Source organism: Molossus molossus, unplaced genomic scaffold, assembly GCF_014108415.1.
Source record: "Molossus molossus isolate mMolMol1 unplaced genomic scaffold, mMolMol1.p scaffold_m16_p_4, whole genome shotgun sequence".
Taxonomy (NCBI): Eukaryota; Metazoa; Chordata; class Mammalia; order Chiroptera; family Molossidae; genus Molossus; species Molossus molossus.
This window is the reverse complement of record NW_023425377.1, coordinates 1103590-1124416: the sequence shown is the minus strand read 5'-3', so window position 1 is coordinate 1124416 and position 20827 is coordinate 1103590. Positions and strand designations below refer to the sequence as shown.

Here is a 20827-nt window from a genome sequence, read left to right as displayed (position 1 = left end):
GGAAAGGCGGTGGCCGGTTGGGATACAGGACCACACACATCTCTTCTCTTACTTGCGCCTCCTCAGGGAAGCCTTCCCCTGCCACTCAGTGTAGTCACAGCCACACTGCCCCTCTGCGTCCTCTCATCACTGCGCCCTGGGTCCTGTGCTCCAACCCTCTGCGGTTCCCCACAGCCTTCTCTGACCCTGGCGCCCCACAGTGCCTGGTGCTGTGTGCATTGAATTCAGGAAGACTTCTTGAAGGATGTTCTCATTTGTTAGTACCTCCGTTCTGTGTGGTTCCCAGAGTGGTCGTCACTGTTGTAGTGCAGCAGACCACGCAGGTCAGTGGAGTGGGGGACACGGGCCTGTGTCAGCCCTGTCAGCCTGCCGGGGGACGTGGGGCAGCAGTGCTGACCCTAGATGGTCCTGGGCTGGACGGGCGACGAGGGCGGAGGCCTCCTGGTTTGCCGAGAGTGCCGGGGACTGCCAGGTGACACTGGGCTGGACGGGTGACGAGTGCGGAGGCCTCCTGGTTTGCGAGGGTGCCGGGGACTGCCAGGTGTCACTGGGCTGGACGGGTGACGAGTGCGGAGGCCTCCTGGTTTGCGGAGGGTGCCGGGGACTGCCAGGTGTCACTGGGCTGGACGGGTGACGAGTGCGGAGGCCTCCTGGTTTGCGAGGGTGCCGGGGACTGCCAGGTGTCACTGGGCTGGACGGGTGACGAGTGCGGAGGCCTCCTGGTTTGCGAGGGTGCCGGGGACTGCCAGGTGTCACTGGGCTGGACGGGTGACGAGTGCGGAGGCCTCCTGGTTTGCGAGGGTGCCGGGGACTGCCAGGTGTCACTGGGCTGGACGGGTGACGAGTGCGGAGGCCTCCTGGTTTGCGAGGGTGCCGGGGACTGCCAGGTGTCACTGGGCTGGACGGGTGACGAGTGCGGAGGCCTCCTGGTTTGCGAGGGTGCCGGGGACTGCCAGGTGTCACTGGGCTGGACGGGTGACGAGTGCGGAGGCCTCCTGGTTTGCGGAAGGTGCCGGGGACTACCAGGTGACACTGGGCTGGACGGGTGACGAGTGCGGAGGCCTCCTGGTTTGCGAGGGTGCCGGGGACTGCCAGGTGTCACTGGGCTGGACGGGTGACGAGTGCGGAGGCCTCCTGGTTTGCGAGGGTGCCGGGGACTGCCAGGTGTCACTGGGCTGGACGGGTGATGAGTGCGGAGGCCTCCTGGTTTGCGAGGGTGCCGGGGACTGCCAGGTGTCACTGGGCTGGACGGGTGACGAGTGCGGAGGCCTCCTGGTTTGCGAGGGTGCCGGGGACTGCCAGGTGTCACTGGGCTGGATGGTGACGAGTGCAGAGGCCTCCTGGTTTGCGAGGGTGCCGGGGACTGCCAGGTGTCACTGGGCTGGACGGGTGACGAGTGCGGAGGCCTCCTGGTTTGCGGAGGGTGCCGGGGACTGCCAGGTGACACTCCCTGTGCTGTCAGTCTGTTTTCTCGCCCTGTTTGTAGGACCCTCAGGTGGAGGTCTGGCTCCCAGGGGCCATCTGGCAGCTTTTGCACGTGTTGATCTCCGTATTGTTCTGAGGGGGCTGGCCTTTCCCGTGGGGCAACCAGCATGCTCTCCCCCAGGGCAGCCACAGGGCAGTGCCGTGGCCAGGAGGCTGCCTGGGGCGCAGTGTGCCCAGGTGCTTGCGGTGGACCAGGCTGTGCTCGGCTCACCTCCCAGGCTTCAGCTTTCTTTCGGCCACTTCCTGCCCGGGAGCCTTGGTCCCCACAGCGCTCTGGCAGCTCCTCTCCATTCTGTGTGGCTTCCAGGGCGTCGTCGTGATGATGGCCTCCATCTCTGTGTCCGGCTTCTTGGGGGGCGCCTGGCTGTAGCTTACAGGGGCATCTCTAGCACAGCTGGAGTGGCAGCATGGGGTGGGGTTGGGGAAGGAATTCCAGGCTGAGAGGCGGGAGCAGGGTGTGGAGGGAAGGCTGTACAGAGTGTGCCAGGGACTCAGACTAGTGTCACATACCCCACGGGGTGACAGGATGTGGGGGTGCTGACACTTCATGGGCAGGGCTGTCACGGGGTGTGAGACAAGGGTCTTAGCTGGCAGCAGTTCTTGCTCCCGAGGCCGTTGTCACCATGACTCAGCCTCCCCTGTTAGCTCATGGGAGACATAGGTGGGCTTGGGCTGGTGCCCTGGGCTGGGTTGGGGGTGGTGTCCGGTCATGTTCTCTGAAGGAGCAGGTGGCTTTGTCCCTGCCCTCGGGAGTGGGGGGAGGCACAGCCTCTCGTGAGGGTGTTTGTCCTTCTGTGTGGGAGGCCCACGTGCTTCACCTCCAGCGGCCTCAGTGGATGGCTGTCTGTCCCGCTCTGCTTTTAGACCATCAGCGAGTTAAAGGGCAGGCTCTCAGAACTGCAGTGGAGTGTAATGAACCAGGAGATGCAGGTGAAAGGCCTGGAGTCCGAGAAGCAAGAGCTGCAGGAGCAGCTGGACCTGCAGCACAGGTGAGTAAATGTGGAGCCTGCCCACCTACAGCCTGTGGGGCATGTGCTGAGTTGGATGTCCTGTGGTTAACCGTGTGGAAGACCACAAACAGGGAGACACAGGCTTGTCCTGTGCTCTCTGCGGTGTGCGCACCCTGCTTCCACGGATGTTGTGTGTGCTGAAGCCCAGAAGCTCTACAGATGTCCTTCCGGTGCTGTCCTCCCACCTATAGGCTCTTGGGGACAGACCCTGAGGCCAGGACCGTAAGTATCAGAGCAGTGTCACTTTAAAAGTCCTGAGAACAAGAGCGGGAGCAGCCATTCAGAGATGATGCATTGGAGCTCGGTTCTAAAGGCCAAGGTGGCCCTGGCTGGTTTGGTTCAGTGGTTAGAGCATTGGCCCACGGACCAAAGAGTCCCAGGTTCGATTCCTGCCAAGGGCACGCACCTCGGTTGCGGTTTGTCTTCAGCCCTGGTTGGGGTCATGCAGGAGGCAACCAGTCGATGTGTCTCTCTCACATCGATGTTTCTCTCTCTCTCTTCCTTCTTCTCTCCTTCCCCACTATCTGAAGATAAACAGGAAAATATCCTCGGGTGAGGATTAAAAAAAAAAAAAAAAGGCCATGGTGGACACGTGCGGCCAATGGGAGGTGGGTGGTAAGGACACTCCCGGAAGCCAGCATTCTGAGCAGAGGCATGGGGAGTGAAAGAGCTCATGAGGCAAGGTCAGAGATTGAACACTTTCCTGAAGACCTTGCCCTTGTCTCAGCAGATGTCTAGGGAGAGTCTGGCCACTTGGTGGAGTCGGGTCAGTCAGGAGTGGGTCCTCGTGGCTGTACCCGGGCCGGCAGCCAGAGCTGCAGTCTGAGCAGACGTGAGGCTGGGGAACTGGGGTGGTGCAGCTGGAGAGGATCTGGCAGGTGGTCTGGGCTCACCCACCCACCCCGTCCTCATGAGGAGAAGGCCCCAGAGGCACTGGCAGGGGCTAGAGTCCGGGGTTCTAGGGCTGTCCTCGAAGGGTTTGTGTGGCAGTATACGTGTACATGTGTATTTGTGTGCATGTGTCTGCGCTGGAGAGCTTTAGGATAAGGGGGGATTAGTTGGCCTCACCACACACCACATTTTGCATGTGATCCACTTTTCTCTTAATAGAAAATGGCAGGAAGCGACTCAGAAGATTCAGGAACTCCAGGCCAGCCAAGAAGCAAGGGCAGACCAGGAGCAGAGGATCAAGGTGAGTTGCTCAGTGCCAGTCCCCAGCCTGTGTGTAGTAGGCGTCACAGTGTTGGTGTCAGTCCTTCTTCTGCCGGTAGGTGTTTCTGAGCTGGGTGTGTCAGTTGCAGTCTGTACCCACTGTGCCTGCACTGTTCACTTCTTGTGTGCTAGGCTTGTGCTAGCTGCTAGGGATGCCACACTGAACAGGAGACATGTTCTACTCCCAGGACGAAGACCAACAACACACACACAAAGAGGAAAGTGAATACGCGACAGCGCAGGTAGTGTGAGCTGTGAAGGTGATAAGTCAGCTTGGAGAGGTTGTCCCGCTAGTGCGTGATGGGACTCTGACGTTCAGGCTGTGCTGCTGCACTGAGGGGGGGGGCCCTGCCAGGGAGACAGTGATGCAGGGCTCTGGGACGGCTGCCCGCTTTGAGAGTGACATCCACACTCTGCCCTGCCTCATGATCTGTCTCCCTGCCCTGTCCTGCCTGCTTCCCTCTCCAGCTGTGCCCACCCTGTCAGTTCCTAGACTCCCTGCTCCCTCTCACCTCTGGTCTTTCACAGGATGTTCTCTGTGGCTGCTGTGCTTAACTGTCCCTCCTCCCCAGCCTTCCTGCCCTGCCCTCAGCACTACATGTTTCCCCAGGACCTTTCCTGGCCCTCATCCTCCTGTCTGCAGCCCTTGGCCCACTTCTCAGGGTCTACTTGCCTGTACTGCCTGATGCCTGCCTTTGCCCCAGACTAGGCTCTTCCTTACAAAGACCTCATCTGTTTTCTGCGTCACCCTGGCACCACCGTCTGACTCGTTACCTGGTCCAGAGGTGGCCCCGGTCACGTTAGTGTTTGCTGAATGACTGACTGAGTTGGTCCTGCTCTCATACTCTTGGCCTGTTCTGTGACTTGCCACTGATGGATGCCAGCTGTCTCCATTGTGTCCCGAGGGGACTGGCTGTGGTGAAGAAAGGCTTCGAGTGGAAAAGACTCGCGTTACATGTGTGCTAGAGCAGCAGAGCAGACCTCACACAGAGGCGTGGGCCGTTTCACTGGTCTGCTTGTTCAGGGAGCTTTGCTGAGTGTCCTTGGGTCAGACCTGTCTTAGGTTTTTGCTCCCAAAGGCAGCGCAGCGCAGCACAGCGCATAACACTAGCCTGTGCCACACTGTAGGCCAGCAGAGGCACACCTGTGCAGGCAGGCCAGGCTTTCCAGAGAAGGGGACCGGGGCCACAGAGGTTGCTGCAGACCTGGGGCGGTGTGGTGTCTGTGACTTTCTCCTCTCTGTCCCTGGTCTCAATCAGGATTTGGAGCAGAAGCTGTTCCTGCAGGAGCAGGATTCTGTGATTGTGAAGAACATGAAGTCTGAGCTGGTGCGGTTGCCCAAGATGGAGCGGGAGCTGAAACAGCTGAAGGAGGAGAACGCCTACCTGCGGTGAGGCGGGCACAGACGGTGGGGGCTCCATGGGTTAGTTCTTGGGTGTGCCAGGGTGCAGCCCAGTGCTCCTGGGCTCCTGGACTAGTCCTCAGGATATGTGGCTGTTTGAGTGACTATTTCTGGTCCTCTCAGGGAGATGCAGGAGACCAACGGGCTGCTCAGGGAAGAAATGGAGGGGCTGCAGCGGAAGCTGAGTCGTCAAGAGAAGATGCAGGAACATTTGGTTGACCTGGAGCTAGAGAAGGAGGTAAGGGCCTGAGCTGGTGAGCGATTCCTGCGGGCAGCCCCGACTGTCCGGAGGACTCTGGATGTCTCAGCTCTGCGTTCCAGCTGCTCCTCTCAGCTCAGGAAGCTGTCATGCTGGGGTGGCGGTCAGAGCACTGGCCCCAAGATGGCCATGTCCTGATCACCAGGACTGTGGGCTTGTTACTGGGTGGCAGAGGAGCACTAAGGGTGCTGCTCAGCTGGCCTGGGGCAGGTTGACGCCCCTGGGTTATCCAGTAGGCCAGTGTGATCACAGGTTATCTGACACGTACAAGAGGGTGTAGGAGGTCGGAGCGATTGTCAGCAGGGTCTCACCTGCTGCTGCTGGCAGCACTGAAGATGGAGAAAGGGCCCTGAGCCAAGGACTCCGGGCACTTCTAGAGCTGGGAAGGGGGAGAGAGGGACTCTTCCCTCAGAGCCTCTGGAGGGAGCGCAGCCCTGCCTGCCCCCCTTGACTGGCTCAGTGAGGCCCGGATGGTCAGACTTGCAAACTACAGTGCGCGGAGGCAGTGAACCTGTGCTGCTCTGAGCCACCTAGGAGCAGCAGGAGAACTGATACAGATGCTGTCTGAAGGAACAGTGAGACTGGAAGAGACGTCGTTCCCTCTCGGACTGTGGGGCGCCCGTGCTCACTGTTCTCCCTGTGCTCGCTGCTGGGGTCACGGGTAGCGCTTGTGGGACAACATGGAGATGGTCGTAGGATGTCAGTTTTCTTCTGGGCAGATGAGACTGAGGTTCCGGAAAGCTCTCTGTCTTGCCCAGGGCTCATGCGTTTGGACCAAAACTTAGGCCGTCTGGCTCTTGGCCTGGGGTCTTTCTGTTCTGCAGGTGTTTGCTCGCCTCTCTGGTTTGTCTGGCACAAACAGTCACTGCTCCCCACTCATTTCCAGAGTCTGGTAAGAATGGCACAGCGTGCTCTCCTTTCCAGGGTTCCCAGACTGCTGAGTCCTGTTGGGTCCTTGAGCCCTCTATGGCTGGACAGTGACCTTAGCCCATGAGGGGTCCACGGCCAGCCTGGGGCATCATGGGGCACGAGCAGAGCCCCTTTCTCAGATGCTGTCCTTTGTAGGCACTTAGCCTGAAAAGACAGCTCTGGAGCTGAGCAGCTTCTTCTCTGGACAAAGTTTATTTTGAACTTGATTAAGATTTTGGCTCTAGAACCACACTGCCTACTTTAAAATCCTGCCCTGGATGCTTGCTGGCTGAGATCCTCGGCAAGTTACTTAACCTCTCTTCACCTGTATGATGAATAGCAGCGTTGGCTATAGTGATGAAAGTCTGACCAAGCCATGCTCGGCACTTGTCGGGGCTCGGGAGATACTCGCCTGATTGAATGAATGCATTCAGAACAGCGCTTGCTCCAGGCGATGGAGTGAGAAGGCCAGAGGCCTGGAGTCTGCCCTCACACTGGTTATATTCTAGGGGCAGTGAGACTCAAGGGTTTCCTGAGGGGTGGGTCAGTGTGTGGAAGGTGTGTGAGATACAAAGGCAAGCCAGCCTGTGGGCCGTGCTAGGCAGGGCAGGGGTGGGTACTGTCACTACCTCCTGTTTTCAGGGCTGGCTCCCTCCTGCCATGGGGCCATGGGGCCTGGTCCGCTGTGTCAGGTGGGAGGAGCTTGGTTCTAGGGCTTCGTTCGTCTGCCCTGTGGCTGGGTGTCCTGAGAGCGCCTGGAAGATGGGAGTGAGAGGCAGCAGGTCATTTGGGCCAGACTGCAGGACCACCCAGCAGGCTGTTTAACCTGGGCTCTCAGAACGTGTGGGGCCAGGGCCAAGGAGGCGCTGAGCATGCAGCGTGGCTTCAGCACTGGGGAGTGACCTCCTGCTTGGAGCCCACTGGAAGCGTCTCTGGTTCTAGCTCAGAGGTGTGGGCAGGCTCCTCAAGGACCGGGAGGCTTCACCATCAGCACCTCTGTCAGTTTCATGTGATGGTATCTGGTATGGGGATGGATGGGCGCTCGTTGGGGGGGAGACAGCAGGTGGTGAATGGGGTGAAGAAGGACAGCAGGAGAGCTGTGAGTCTTTGCACAGGAGTTGATGGGCACGATGCTCTGTGTTCTACCTTCCGTGTCTTTGCAGAGGCTGCTGATGAAGCTGGAGAGCTGGGAGAGACTGGACCAGACCACGGGCTTGAGCATTAGGTAGGTGGAGGGGCTGGTGCCTTGGTGTCTCTCTTCTCTCCGCGAAGTTAGCACCTTTGGCAGAATGGGCTCTGCCTCCCCTACCCCTCCGGCAGCAGCTGCTGGGAGCTTCTTCCACAGGCAGCTCAGGAAGTCTGTGCCTCTCTCTGCCCAAGTCTTCATCACATTCTCATTTGGAAAGGGAGGCAGGGGTAGGGCTGGGCACCAGGGGTGTGCTGGCCAAAGGAGAACGGGGGGTTTTTGGCCCAGCTCTTCCTGCCCCAGGTGGCTTAGCTGATCAAGACTGGTCACTAGCAGGCCACGGTATGAAGTGTGCCCCGTGGCAACCTGTCCCCACATGCTACACTCTATTCACTCTTGCTTCCTGGCCCCCACCTGAGCACTGCGGTGCTTCGTCGAGCTCACCAGCGGGGGATTTGGAGAGCCCGCAGTAAACGGTTCATGCTGGACAGCAAGTCTGTGTGTCCCTAGCCGAGTGGTGGCAGCTGTTGGATCGCTGCAGTGCTGGGCTGTGGTAAAGGGCTTTCTCTTGTGCGTGCTGAGGAAGTAATTGTTTCTGGGGGAAGACATTCTCGTCAAGCACTGTGACGAGTGCAGTGGACTGAATTTTTAGGGATAAAAAAGGAAAAGGCTGCAGCAGAGGGTTGTTGTCCTAGTCAGGCCTCTGCAGCAGCCTCCTTGCTTGTCTGTGTTGACTTAATGCCAGTGTGTGGGGCAGGATGCAGAGTCGGGCAGTGGCTGGGGCTGTTGGACGGTCTTCCTGGGTGCAGAGCTGAGGGGCTGAGCTGGCCCTCCTGTGCTTGGATGGGTAGCCTGGGCAGGCCGGGCGTCTTTACCCCGCCTGTCCATCAGGGGGCACTGCCCTTCTCTCTCCGGCGCTGCCCCACTGCTGCTGCCCCTGGGCCCCGGCACTCTGCAGACTGCCTGCTGCAGCAGCTTTGTCTTTGTCTGGTTGCTCCAGTCGGGGGTGGGGTAGGAGGTTGATCATTCTGGATTAGTCCTTGGAGCCTAGGGCATGGGCCTGTGGTGTTTAAAGAGCCTTCTCTTGTTTCAGCTGCGTGTGTGATTTTGAGGCCTCAGTCTCTTAGTTGTCTTTTCTGAAGACTGGGCCGGACCGAGAGCCTTCCTGAAGGGCTGCCTCTAATTTCACCGTGGGACTGCTGGTTCTGGGGCCTGCAGCTTCCCGCTGGCAGTGTTGACTGTTGTCCATCACTTGAAAGCCTCTTCATTTTTCTTTTGCCTCTGAGTCACAGCGGACAGAGAAGGCTGCTGTTTCCTTCAGCTCCGCCTGCAGAACCAGACTGCCAGGGCGGCCCCAGCAGGGCCTGAGTGTCCTGTTCTCTGGGCTTATTAACTTGCTGGAAAGCTCCTCTTCTGCCCCCAGGGAGACGCGTCAGAAGAGAAACCTCCGTGACTTCTCTCCCGTGGAGGGGACCAGAGACCCACGTGTGCCTGGTCAGGCCAGCCTGCTGGAGTGTGGGCGCCCAGTGAGCCCAGCACTCAGCACAGCAGGCCAGCAGGGCTGGTGCACAGCTGCTGTCTGCCTGGTCCCACCAGGCCCATGGCCAGCATGGGGATTGCACCTGACCCGATCCCCTTGGTCCCATCTGCCTGTCAGCTGGAAGGGTACGCAGGCTTCGCTCACAGTGCTCATGGAGTTGGACATGACCACGCCTCAGAGCCTTCTGGAATGCAGGCCGCCTTCTGGGGAGGCAGGTGGCCTCGTTGCCCCAGGAGGGCAGGTTTTCTTCCAGGTGCTCTGTGTTGGTGGTGTCTGTGCCACGTCTGGGACTCCAGCTTCTGTTCTTCCCCTTTCCTGTCCCCATGAGGGCATTTGGGGTGGATCGTTACCTCTGGCAACTCGTGCTCTGCTGAAGTGGGTGTGTGTGTCTGACAGGTGATGGGCCTCAGGCCTGTGCTGTGAGTGTGGTCGTCACCAGAATCACTTGGGGAGTTTGGCGCAAATGTAGACTCCTGGGCAAATAGGATAGCCAGCCTGTCCACACACTGCACTTGAGTTTTGGGGTGACCTTGAATACTAAGTATGAGGAAGGACAGGCTACCTTATTTTTGCTACTTTTGGGGTATGTGTTAGAGATGCCAGAACAGGGAGCTCTTATTTAATCCCATCAGGTATGGAGGTGGGACATGGACAGAGGGACACAGGACACAGGGAAACATTGGGGTCCCTGCAGGAGGGTTATTAGGGGGATATGGGCACTGTTCCAGGAGGTGTATATTCTGAGGGCGATGCTGTCTGGGTGATGGGAGGTGGGATCTACCAGGACTGGGTGGAGGCTAGATGCCCTTGGTCCCCTTGCGGGCTCGGTGCAGCAGGGACGGCAGTGGGCTGACTCTCAGACCTGTGGAGGTGGGCAGACACCTCTCTGGCCCATGCATGGTTGGTCTCTCATCCTCTGCTTCCACAGCTGTGACGGAAGGGCTTTCCTAGGACACTGGTTTCTCAACCGGTCATGGGTCTGAGAGCCTGAGGAAGTCAGACTTCTCCTCGTGAAAACGCTTGTCTGTGTGTGGGTGTGTAGACGCTGGACTTTGTGTGCCAGCTCAGGGACCCGCTGCCCTGGCGCGGGTCAGCCACTCTGCTGGCAGTAGGTCGAGGTCTGGGAGAGGCCTTGGAAGCGGGTTTGGAGGGCTGGAGTCTGTTCAGCCTTTAGGCGAAGGCATTGCCATAATTTTGGGACTGAGACCACTCGTTTGGGGCATGTCATGGCTCCAGGCTCTGGCCTGTGTCCAGTACCTCCGTGGGTTTCTGAGTGCTGTCACCACTAGGTGGCACCCCTCTTTGGTGAGCCTGTCTCCCAGTGACTTCGGAAGCTGCCTGGTCCCTGGAGGGCCCTGTCCCTGGAGCTGCACTGTGGTCTGCCTGGATTTCTGGGTTTAGGCCTGGCGCTCCTCCTGGCCCACTGCCAGTCCCCCGTGGGACTTCCTTGTCAAAGCCAGGTCTGGTTGCGCGGGATTGGGGTGGTCTGTGGGCTGACAGTTCCTGCTTACCTTTGGGTGGCCAACTGGCCACTGTTGACTGTCCCACCTACTCTGTTCTCTCTCTCTCTTTTTTTTTTAAATGGTTTTAGAGAGAGGAAGGGGGGGAGAGAGAGAGAAAAAAAAAACATTAATCAGTTGCCTCCCACATACACCTCAACCCAGGATTGAATCCACAACTGGGTACGTGCCCTGACCAGGAATCGCACCTGTAGCCTGTTGGTGCATGGGCTGCTGCTCAATCAATGCCTGAACTACCCGGCCATGGCCACCTGCTCTGTTCTTGACCAGCCATTCCCCTATCCTTAAACCCTCGGGGTCTGTGAACGCGTGTTCAGACTAAGTATTCTCTGTGTGGGTGCGCCTCTGTGGGTGGGACTGCAGCCTCTCTGTGGGGGCTCTGTGACCTCACAGGTAGCAACAGAGGTTAGTTCTAACACCCAGAGAGACCCAAACCCCCAAAGAGTCCATAAAAAAATGGGCTCAGGAAGGCAGGACAGTGATCACTCTCTATTCAATTTGGCATTTCTTACATTTCAAGGATCCCAGAGATACTGGGGGTGGGGTGGGGTGGGCTGGGTGAGCTGGCTGGTGAGTAACCACTTAAAAGCTGTAGGGAAGCCCCTTCAGACAAGTCCCCTCATCTGCCAGAGAAGCTGGTGATACCTGACACCTGTCCCAGCACACGGTCACGTGCATCTGAGGCAGGTTGGGCCTCACAGTTGGAGTGTTGTGGTGTGCGGGAATGCCAGGCATGGCCTGTATGCTCCGGTGGGACACTGGGGAGGAGGGCAGGCGAGCTTGGTGTGGATGTCCTTGTCCAGGGCTTTGTAGGGGCCTGAGGGACTGGCAGCAGTGTGGAGGGGGCAAAGGTGTGGACAACTGTGAGGTGCTTGGCGTGCCCCTGAGCAGTGTGGTCTGTTGGGGAAGATCTGGAAGTACTGCATGGTGGTGGGCACCAGGAGGCACCTCATTACATCTGTGTTCGCCTAGGCAGGCTGCCGGGGGGCACTGGGAAAAGGAATAACTGAGAGAGCTGATAGGACAAATGGAGGGACAGTGAGTTCATCCCAGGAGTACAGGGTGCTTATCCTCAGAAAATGAATTAATGCAACTGCTATTTTAGTAGAATAAAGAGGACAACACGGTCATCTCAATAGATGTAGAAGAAGCATTTGTAGAACTTGAGCATGAGATGGAGTGGGGACCACAGCGTTGCCCTGCACAAGGCGAGAGAGGCCTCTGCATGCTCACGCCTGCCGTGCAGCGTCGGAGGTCCGAGCCCACACCATGCGGTGAGAAAAGAAAGAAAGGATGCAGACTGGAAAGGCAGAGATATACTTGTCCTTGGAGATGATGAAGTTGTTTATGCAGAAAATCCCGAAGAATCAGGAAAACGCCACTAGAACTAAGTGAGTTGATTAGGTTCACAGGACCCAAGGAAAATATACATAAATTGGTTTAATTTCTGCATTCTGGCAGTGAACACTTGGAAGTACATACCATTTACAATGGCATCAAAAACACGAAATCCTTGGCAATAAATGAACAAAAATGTATGAGATCTGTAACTGGAAATGGCAAGGTTTCAGAGAGACATGAAAGGTAGCCCAGTGACACGGTGTGTGGAGGAGGATGCTGTGCCGGGGGCTGGAGGGCACTGCGCTGTCAGGCCGGAGCTGACCGACACTCAGTGCGGCCCCCGTGGAAGCCCAGTGACGGTGCGTGGAGGAGGATGCTGTGCCGGGGGCTGGAGGGCACTGCGCTGTCAGGCCGGAGCTGACCGACACTCAGTGCGGCCCCCGTGGAAGCCCAGTGACGGTGCGTGGAGGAGGATGCTGTGCCGGGGGCTGGAGGCCGCTGCGCTATCAGGGCGCCAGAGCTGGCTGACACTCAGTGCGGTCCCTATGGAAGTCCCCGCAGGCTTTTTTGGTAGAAATTGACAAAGTGACTCTAAAATTTCTATAGAAATGAAAAGGACCTCAAATGACTATAACATTTTGAGAAAGACAAATTGCAGAGCTTACGATGGCTGTTTCTAAGACACCATGAACTGCTTTAATCAGAACCACGTGGTGACGGGTTAGCGGAGACCTGTAATCAGTGGGACGCAATGGACGTTCAGGAACAGCCCACGAGTGTTGAATCCATGGATGCCCCTCAAAGGTGACAAGATAATTCAGGGGAAAGTCTGCAACAGACGGGGCTGGAACAGTGGGGAGCCTGATGCGCAGACGCAGGCCCTGTCCTCTGCCCAGAGCTTGCTCAGCGGGGCGCAGACCTCAATGGGAAAACCGAGCCTCTGGAGGCGTGTGCTTGGCAAGGTTCCTAGGGCCCGATACATGAACCATAAGTGGAAAAATGGGTAAGTTCGACGTCATCAAAATTAAATACCTTTCCTCTCTAAATACTTCAGAAAAAGAAAGGAGTGTGGGCCAGGAGAAAACATTTGCAGTGCACGTGTGACTGAGGACTTATGTCCTGAAGATACAGAGGGTTCTTCAGATCAGTAAGAAGGTAGGCCAATTCTAAAACATGAGCAAGAGACTCTGAACAAATACATTTACAGAAGAAAGTATTTGAATGGCAATAAGGACTGGAAAGGTACTGGCACATTATCATTAGAGAGCACACATTAAGGTCCCAGGGACCGCCACTGACCATGGGAAAACAGCTCAGTGACCGTGGGCGCTGTGGAGCCGCCTGCACGCCTCCAGGGCTGGGACGAGTCGGGGTGCACAGCCACTTTGGGAACTCTGCTTTCCTGAAGTGACCCCGCCGGTCCACTCCTAGGCCTTTGCCCACGAGAACTGAAGTCGGGACCGCACGGAGATTTGTCTGTGTGCTCACAGGGCCCTGGTCGCAGTCGCTAGGACACGGGCATGTGGAAATGCCCGTCAGCAGGTGAGTGCCACACGGACCGTGACACAGCCACAGGGAATCCACTCCACAGTAAAGGGGTGGGCGGCTGCTGTTGCAGAAAAAGGCGGGTGCATTGCTCTGAGAGAAGCCCAGCACATTGAGTTCACACCATGTGATGCCGTTACCGGAAATAAAAACAGCAGAACTGACCTGTAGTGAGAGAAAGCAGGTGTGTGTCTTTTCAGGTCTTAGTTTGGGGGTGAGTGGGACAGGAGAACCCTCATGGGTGCTGGAGGTCGCCTGCGACTCCGTGGTGGTGGCGGCTACACAGGTGTTTGTACCTTGGCTCATGTTGCCCTTCGTCCAGCCGGGCTGTGAGCATGGGCTGTGGCTGTGGTGATGAGTTGTGACGGGAGGAAGGCGAGTTGGGAGTGGATGGGGTGCCTTTCAGAGCCTTCATTCTGGGAAGGAACCTATCCCGAGTGTGTCGAAGGTCCATGGCAGCTGAGACCAGTGCAGGCTCTGTGTGCCACTTCGCCTGGACCTTGGGGTGGGCTGGTGCTGTGGGTGCCGGGTGTGGCTGCGGAAGGGCCGTCCTCTCACGTGGTTGCTGAGGACAGCGGGAAGCAAGTGCACGCGGACAGCCCTGCAGGGGAGCAGGAAGTGGGTGCTGCTCAGCCCTCCCCACCTTGCCTCACCCAGCAGGCCCTGTGTCCTGGCCTCTGGCCTGTCACATGCTCAGTCATGTCCAGGGTGCCCTTCTCAGAGAATGGGACGGTAGGCTGCCCCCAGAGGATGGCAGCCAGGTGAGACCGCTCTCACCCCTGTCCATCCTTCCAGGGCCCAGGGCTGGGGAACACCCAGACCCACAAAATCAGTACCACACCACAGCCTCACCCAATGAGCCTCACCCAATAGAGCAGGCTAATTTTAAGTTGATAATTTTGTATGGCCCACGAATGATGTGATAAATATCCATATGGCCCATGGTAAAAAAAGGGTTCCCCACTTTTTAGGCAATGCCTGGTGAGTTCTTGTGTATCTTTCTAGAATGTGGGTGCACCTACGAGCTTCTCTGTGCCCCTTCAGGTGGTGCTCATTCTGTGGTACCGCTCTGCACCCGTGTCCCCGCTTCGGTTCCGACAGTCCTTGGGCAGTTGCACCGGAGCTGTGCTGAGGGTGCTGGCGAACAGCCTTCCCGTGTGGAGGAGCTCGGCTGCCCCAGCCCCGCGGGGGCGTGGCGGTGGTCCAGGGGCTTTCAGCACACAGCGCTGGGTGGGCTGGCTGCAGTCTCGGGAGTGGAATTTTCACCTGGAAGGTACATGTCTTTGAAATTGATAGATAGTGCTAAATTGGCCCCAGAAACGTCTTTCTTCCATTTCTATCATTGTGTGTGAGCGTTGTCACCAGCTTAGGGCAGAGGCTCAGTCACCTGGAGTGGGCAGGGCTTTGAAAAGCATACTTAGCAGTTCATACTGGGGCGTACGCGTGCTGAGCCCCTCTCCAGGGGTGCTGCCGACTTCACAGAGGAGCTGGCTGGCTTGTGGCGGGGTGCCCCTGTGCCTGGGTCCGCCTGGTCTCAGTCAGGCCGGGAGGGCAGAGTCCACCTGTCAGTGTGAGTGCAGTGTGATGGCTCCAGGGCTGCAGAGGGTGCCAAGCAGGGCACTGGAAGGCCGGCCCCGGAGCTTGCCGATCGCCCACCCCCAGACTTCTGACTGTCACCTGGAGTGAGAGTGGGAACTGACAGGTCCTGACCTGGACATCTCCAGAAACGTCTGTAGGCTGGCCAGATGGTAAGTCTCGGGATGAGTGTCCCCTGATGTGTGAGCCAATTAGGAGGACAGTGAAGGGCTGCATAATTTCCTCCTAGGAAGGGTCTTATTGACCAGCCTGGACACTTTTATTACTCTAGCTACTGTGTTGGCGATTTCTAATTACCCAGGTATTGGGGTGATCAATACAAGAAGTGCTGTTGGTGCTTGGAAAGGTGGGTGAGCTGTCAAGCGTCTCGGTCCCTTTCACTTGAGCTTGGCTGGTTTCTTTAGACGTGGAGGGGAGGGAAGCAGAGGAGAGAGTTTCACTCTGGGCGCTGGCGAGCCTGGCCCTTTCTTCTGGCCTTGCATGCGGATGCCTCGGTGCGCTCAGCCACATGCTTTTCCGTTCGTTCATTTAGTCACTCATTCATGCACCTGCAGCTGTCCTCATAGACGCTGGGGTCTGGAGAGGGCCTTCCACCGCAGGGACCCCTGCTGCCCCAGAGCCGTGAATGTCCTCTCCCCAGGGGTGTGGCGGCAGAGCCTGGGGCTTCTGAACAGTTTCCAGTTCTTTACACCCGCAGGAGGCCAACAACAAAGCAGCTCTCCCACGCTTCACCGTTGTCCCTTAGACAGCAGCTTCCCTGGTGGCCCAGTCTCGGTTCCTCCGCCTTGGAAGCTGTGTGGTTTCTTCCTTGGATCTCTTCCATCTGAAGACTTGGGACTTGGGAGCAGGGCTTGTCTTGAGAGCCTCTACGGTGCTGTGCAGGGGCTTCTTGGAAATGCTGGGGAGCGAGCGGACGGGCGAGGGAGGGTGTCCTGACTGCTCTGTCTGTGCATCTGTGTGGGTGAGCGGTGGCTTGGCTGCTGTGACAGGCCCGAGCGTCATCCACACTGTTGTGTCCCGTGGGAATCAGAGCACAGGCACAGCGGAGCTCTTTCTGCCGCTCCTCCAGCTGCAGCCCCGCCCCGCACCCAGCTCAGCTGCAAGTTGGCATCGGTGCTGGCCGGCCTCGGCCCATGGCTGCAGTGGGTTTGTGCTGCCAGGTATGCAGGGAGCCTTTGCCCTCGTGGGATGTACACGCTCTTATCCTCACCCGAGGACATTTTTCCAATTTTTGTACAGATAGAGTGGGAGTGGGAGAGAGGGAGAGAGAGAGAAAGAGAGAGAGAGAGAGAGAGAGAGAGAAACATCGACGTGAAAGGGACACATCGAGTGGCTGCCACCCGCACGACCAGCCAGGGCCGGGGACAAACTGCAACCGAAGTACGTGCCCTTAGCGGGAACCGAACTCGGGTCTCTCCAGACCGCAGGCCAATGCTCCAACCACTGAGCCAAACCGGCCAGGGCGGATGTACACGCTCTTTTTTTTTTTTTTTTTTTTTTATCCTCACCCGAGGATATTTTTCCATTTTTTGTACAGATAGAGTGGGAGGGAGAGAGAGGAAGGGAGAGAGAGAGAGAAACATCGATGTGAAGGGACACATCAAGTGGCTGCCACCCACACGACCCAACCAGGGCCGGGGACAAACTGCAACCGAAGTACGTGCCCTTAGCGGGAACCGAACCCGGGTCTCTCCGGACCGCAGGCCGACTCTCTAACCGCTGAGCCAAACTGGCCAGGGCTGTACACGCTCTTAAAAGCGTCACACAGAAGTGTGAAGGGGCAGCCAGGCTAGAGAGAGGTGTCCTGTGCTTGAGAGCTCTCAAAGGGGCCTCGCCGAGGGGAAGGGGTGCAGTGGGGCGCAGCAGGGTGGGCTTTTTGGAGTACAGCATCTTGGGCTGGATTCTGAAGGGCACGTGAATGGTGAAGAGGGGCAGTTTCTGCTGTAGGCCTGTGGGGTGAGAGAGGAGGATGAGGACCACAGGACAGGATCGAGGCCACTGGGGCAGCCAAGAGACAGGGAGGACAGCCAAGGGAGGACCCATCAGCCCAAGGGGCCCTGGGGGCCATGCAGGGAGGTTTGTCTCCACTGAAATTGTTGAAGTGGCTTACTGGCAATGACACAGTCCGCTTTGGGACACATATCGGGCCCCGCACTTTCTGGGAGATGGCATGTTGATTTTCTTTGGGTCTACCTGTGTTTAGTCTGGACAGAAACCTTCCTGCCTGTTCTGTCACTCACCTCTGTCTGTGAAGGGAGAGGTGCCAGAAGGGTCAGGGTGGGCCACACTCAGGAGGAGGGTACTGAACCTGTGCGTGGGGTGGGGGCTGTGAGGTGACACCCCTGAAGACTGAGGCTTTGAAACTTGAGAAGGAGGTGATGGAGCCCTAATGGGTTCTGTGTTTCTAGCGGACGTCTGGAGTCAGTTTCCTCTGGTGATCTTGAAAGTTCTGACCTCAGCTCTTAGCATGCAGCTCTGAGGGTTCTCTTTCAGATGAGGACTTCCGAGGGACTGGCGCGTGTGTGTGTGTGTACATGTGTCTGCGAGGCCTCGGGACAGCCTGGTCAGCTTCACCAGCAGGAGGCGATCATCACAGCCACCTGAGGGGGCGGCAGGGGTTTCTGACGGACACATGGCATCCTCCAGGGAGGTGCAGAATGGTCCAGCACAGACCCTCTCTTTGCCTCAGTGCCCCCTTGCCTTGGGAGGGAGTAGAGTCCTTTCTATGCTTGAGGGCCTCCAAGCCCGAAAGGATCCTGCTGGAAGCTTGTGAGACACGACTGTGCAGCACGGGAAAAGCCCACTGCCAGCCCAAGGCCCTGGGATGAGTGGGACTGGACCTAACTGAACGAGATGCAGGAAACAAAACCCTTTGCTCTTCAGGCTTTGTCCTCAGTGATCTGGGAGGTATGCCAAGCAAGGTGTCTGAGCACTTGGGCAGCTGTTTAGCTTAGTCAGAAAGGACTTTTTGAAATAGATGGTAGTAGAGATTAACGTTTGATGCTAGTCTCTGAAGGGGTGGGGGGGCCGGCACTTCCCAAGTGCTTATTACTGTGTGTGGCAGCTGGTAGCTGGCTTCATCTCACGGAGGACCTTTCCTGCCAGAAGAGACCAGAGTGGAACGGGATGGAGGCTGGGGTTTCTTCAGAGTAGCAGGGGGACTGACAGCCCGTCTTCTTCCCCTTGCCTCATGCCTGCCTCCTATTGATTTTTCTTTTGTTCCTATGTGAACATTTCCTGAGCATTTACAACATGTCAGGCACTGTACGGGGTGCTGGGATTGTCGACTTTACCCAAATGAAGAGCCAGCTATTTCTCCAGCAAAATGGGTGTATTCAGGAACAACAAATTATTGCAGTTTGGGACATTTGGTTTTAATGGTGCAAGTCCATTCCGCCATGCAAGTCCAGAAGACAAAGGAGAGGAATGTTCTGTGATAGAGTACAGGGGGAGTGCAGAGTGGCAGTTGTAAACAGAGAACCCATTGGAGGAAACTGGGCATTGGAAGTGTAGTGGCTTTTCATTGGCTGAGTGGTTGCTAGGCGAGGAGAAGATCCTCCTTTCTGCTGTAGCAGAAGAGTAGAAACATCTTCCTGTTGAGGATGGAAGATTCCTCTCTTCCTGTTTGGGGTAATTGCCCATGAGTGGTAGGGCGTGAGTGCTCCCCCTGCAGGCCCTCCCAGCTCCAATGTAAATGTGGTTTCTGTCTGTCAGCCCTCTCCGGATGCAGGGCTCGGCTAGCAGGACTGTTCTCGAGCACTGTCAGGGCCAGTAGAGCCAGTGCACAGGTGTGTGGGCATGGCTCCAGGAACAGGTGGTTCTTGACCTGAGGCCGGGAACATGTTCCAGCAGGGAAAGTGGCTTGTGCGAAGGGACTCGGTGTGCTGAGAGCTGTCATGTCGTTCTGGATGGTTCTGGCCAGAGTGATGGGGCGGGTGGCAGGGTGGAAGAGTGGCAGGGGTCAGAGCCTGACATGTTTTGGGTCATGCTGAGGAGTTTAGACTTAATGCTGCAGGTGACAGGTGGGGCATACCCACAGTTTGTGGGCTCTCTCCTCCCTGACTTCACTGAGACAGGGCAGTGGGCCTTGGCTGGGCTGTGCCTGCTAGGTCTGTGCACTGTGCTACTGGCTGCAGGTTTCTTGGCCTGGTAGCACAGAGGAGGGTGTGTTCCCCACCAGATGAAGGTGCCCCGTCAGGTTTGGGCCAGTGCCCGTGAGCAAAAGGTCAGGAGTGTTAGTTAAGCTGTAGGGATGATCAGAGTGGATGGAGGTGGTGACTTGCCCTGCCTTGAGGCCTTCAGACTTGTGAAGGTGTCTGTGTTCAAGGCCTGGCTCTTCCAGTCGGTCCTTCTGTTTCCTCTTTAGGCGAATGCTTGTTCCCTCCTGACCCCAATCATCTGTCGATAGAACTGTGATTTGGGGAAACATCATTCAGGTATTTATTCTTTGCACATTTATTTGAGGATGGGCCGTCTGCCTCGTCTCACAGCTCGTGGACGGGCAGTCTCACAGTGACAACCCAGCGTGGCCGTGTTGTGCTCAGGAGGTGGGAGGTGCTGCTGAGGCATTTGGTGGGAGCACGTAACTTTGTTGGAGACCAGCCTTGGTTGTGTTTTTGCTGGATCTGAATAATGATGTGAGCAGATGGCCAGACGTTTGCTGTGCTCTGGACAGTGGTGGCTGACAAGAGGTTGCAGAGCTTGTTTGTTAAGGACAGTGCCGGCTCAGGAGAGGCCTTCAGCTGGCCGACAGGACAGCTCCGTCCAGGCTGCGGGCGCCTGGAGAACTGCTCTGGAGCTTGCACAGCCCATTCGTGCCGGCTTCTCACTCACCCTCCTCCCAGCTCTGGATGAAGCAGGGAGTCACCTCCACTTGGCAGAGGAGGGGCCAGAGACTCTGAGAGGGGCTCACTGGCCAAGGTCATCCAGTGAGTTTGTGGCGCCCTTGTTGGGTTGCTTGGCTGATCTCGGCACACGGTGGGCTCTGCCCTCCATGAGCTCCATCCATCTGGCCAGCCAAATGGTGCCATGCAGCTGGGCCCTGCATCTTTGTGAGCGGATCAGCCTGCTGCTGGCACTCGCAGTCTTCTGTTGGGGCGCTGCCCATCCGTTTAGCCTCAGCAGCACTAGGCACGTACGCGGGCATGAAGCCCATCAGCTGATGGCAGCTCTTTAAGACCTGATGGCTCCCAGCTGAACTTTGGCAAGGAGGGCCTGCCAGCCTGCTGGGGGCTGACCTCCCTGCCTTTGCTCGGGGCTGAGCACCTTCTGCAGGCTCTTGGTCGTGTTCTTCAGTGGGGAAGGCTCCGCCACGTACAGGGAGACAGCAATTACTCGGCAGAGGCAGATCTAACTTCCGAGAGGCAACACAATACTTTCTTGTTCGCGGAGGCGGCTGAGTTAGAAGATTAGCAATTAATTTTTTATTACGTGCGAACTACTCTTCAGTTTCGTGGGACCAAACAGTCCTCCCACGGTGGGGGGTGGGGCTAGCGGTTTCTACCTCATAATTTTTCAGAACACTGCTGTTTGTCTGCTTTTGAACTGATAGGAATCATTTATAAGTCTGTGTGGAGGACATTTAGACACAGTTTTCTGTTTTCTCATTTGCTCGTTCTGTCTTCTGCTTTTTCTGTATTGCTTGAGTTCACTGTAGTTAGGTCTTGGGAGTATTTTTCTTTTATTAGGATTGCAGTCACAAAATGCAATGTCACTCATCTTCTAGAACAGGTACGCTGTAGCTTTCTGGTTTGAGAGCAGGCTCCTTTAAGCCAAAGCTTATTTTTAAAATTGACTTCTATGGGAAAGTTAGGTTGGTTTTC

At 57.1% G+C, this 20827-nt stretch overlaps 1 protein-coding gene across 3 annotated transcripts in view; it reads left to right on the top strand.

Annotated features, from left to right (window-relative positions):
- MAD1L1 (mitotic arrest deficient 1 like 1) overlaps window positions 1–20827 on the top strand; it is a 199305-nt gene that overhangs the window by 9447 nt on the left and 169031 nt on the right. For all 3 annotated transcript variants that reach the window (XM_036240352.1, XM_036240353.1, XM_036240354.1), the window contains exons 5-9: window positions 2350–2474; window positions 3606–3687; window positions 4967–5097; window positions 5233–5347; window positions 7441–7502. In XM_036240352.1, the coding sequence (XP_036096245.1) occupies window positions 2350–2474; window positions 3606–3687; window positions 4967–5097; window positions 5233–5347; window positions 7441–7502 (515 nt within the window). The remainder of the gene's footprint in view (window positions 1–2349; window positions 2475–3605; window positions 3688–4966; window positions 5098–5232; window positions 5348–7440; window positions 7503–20827) is intronic.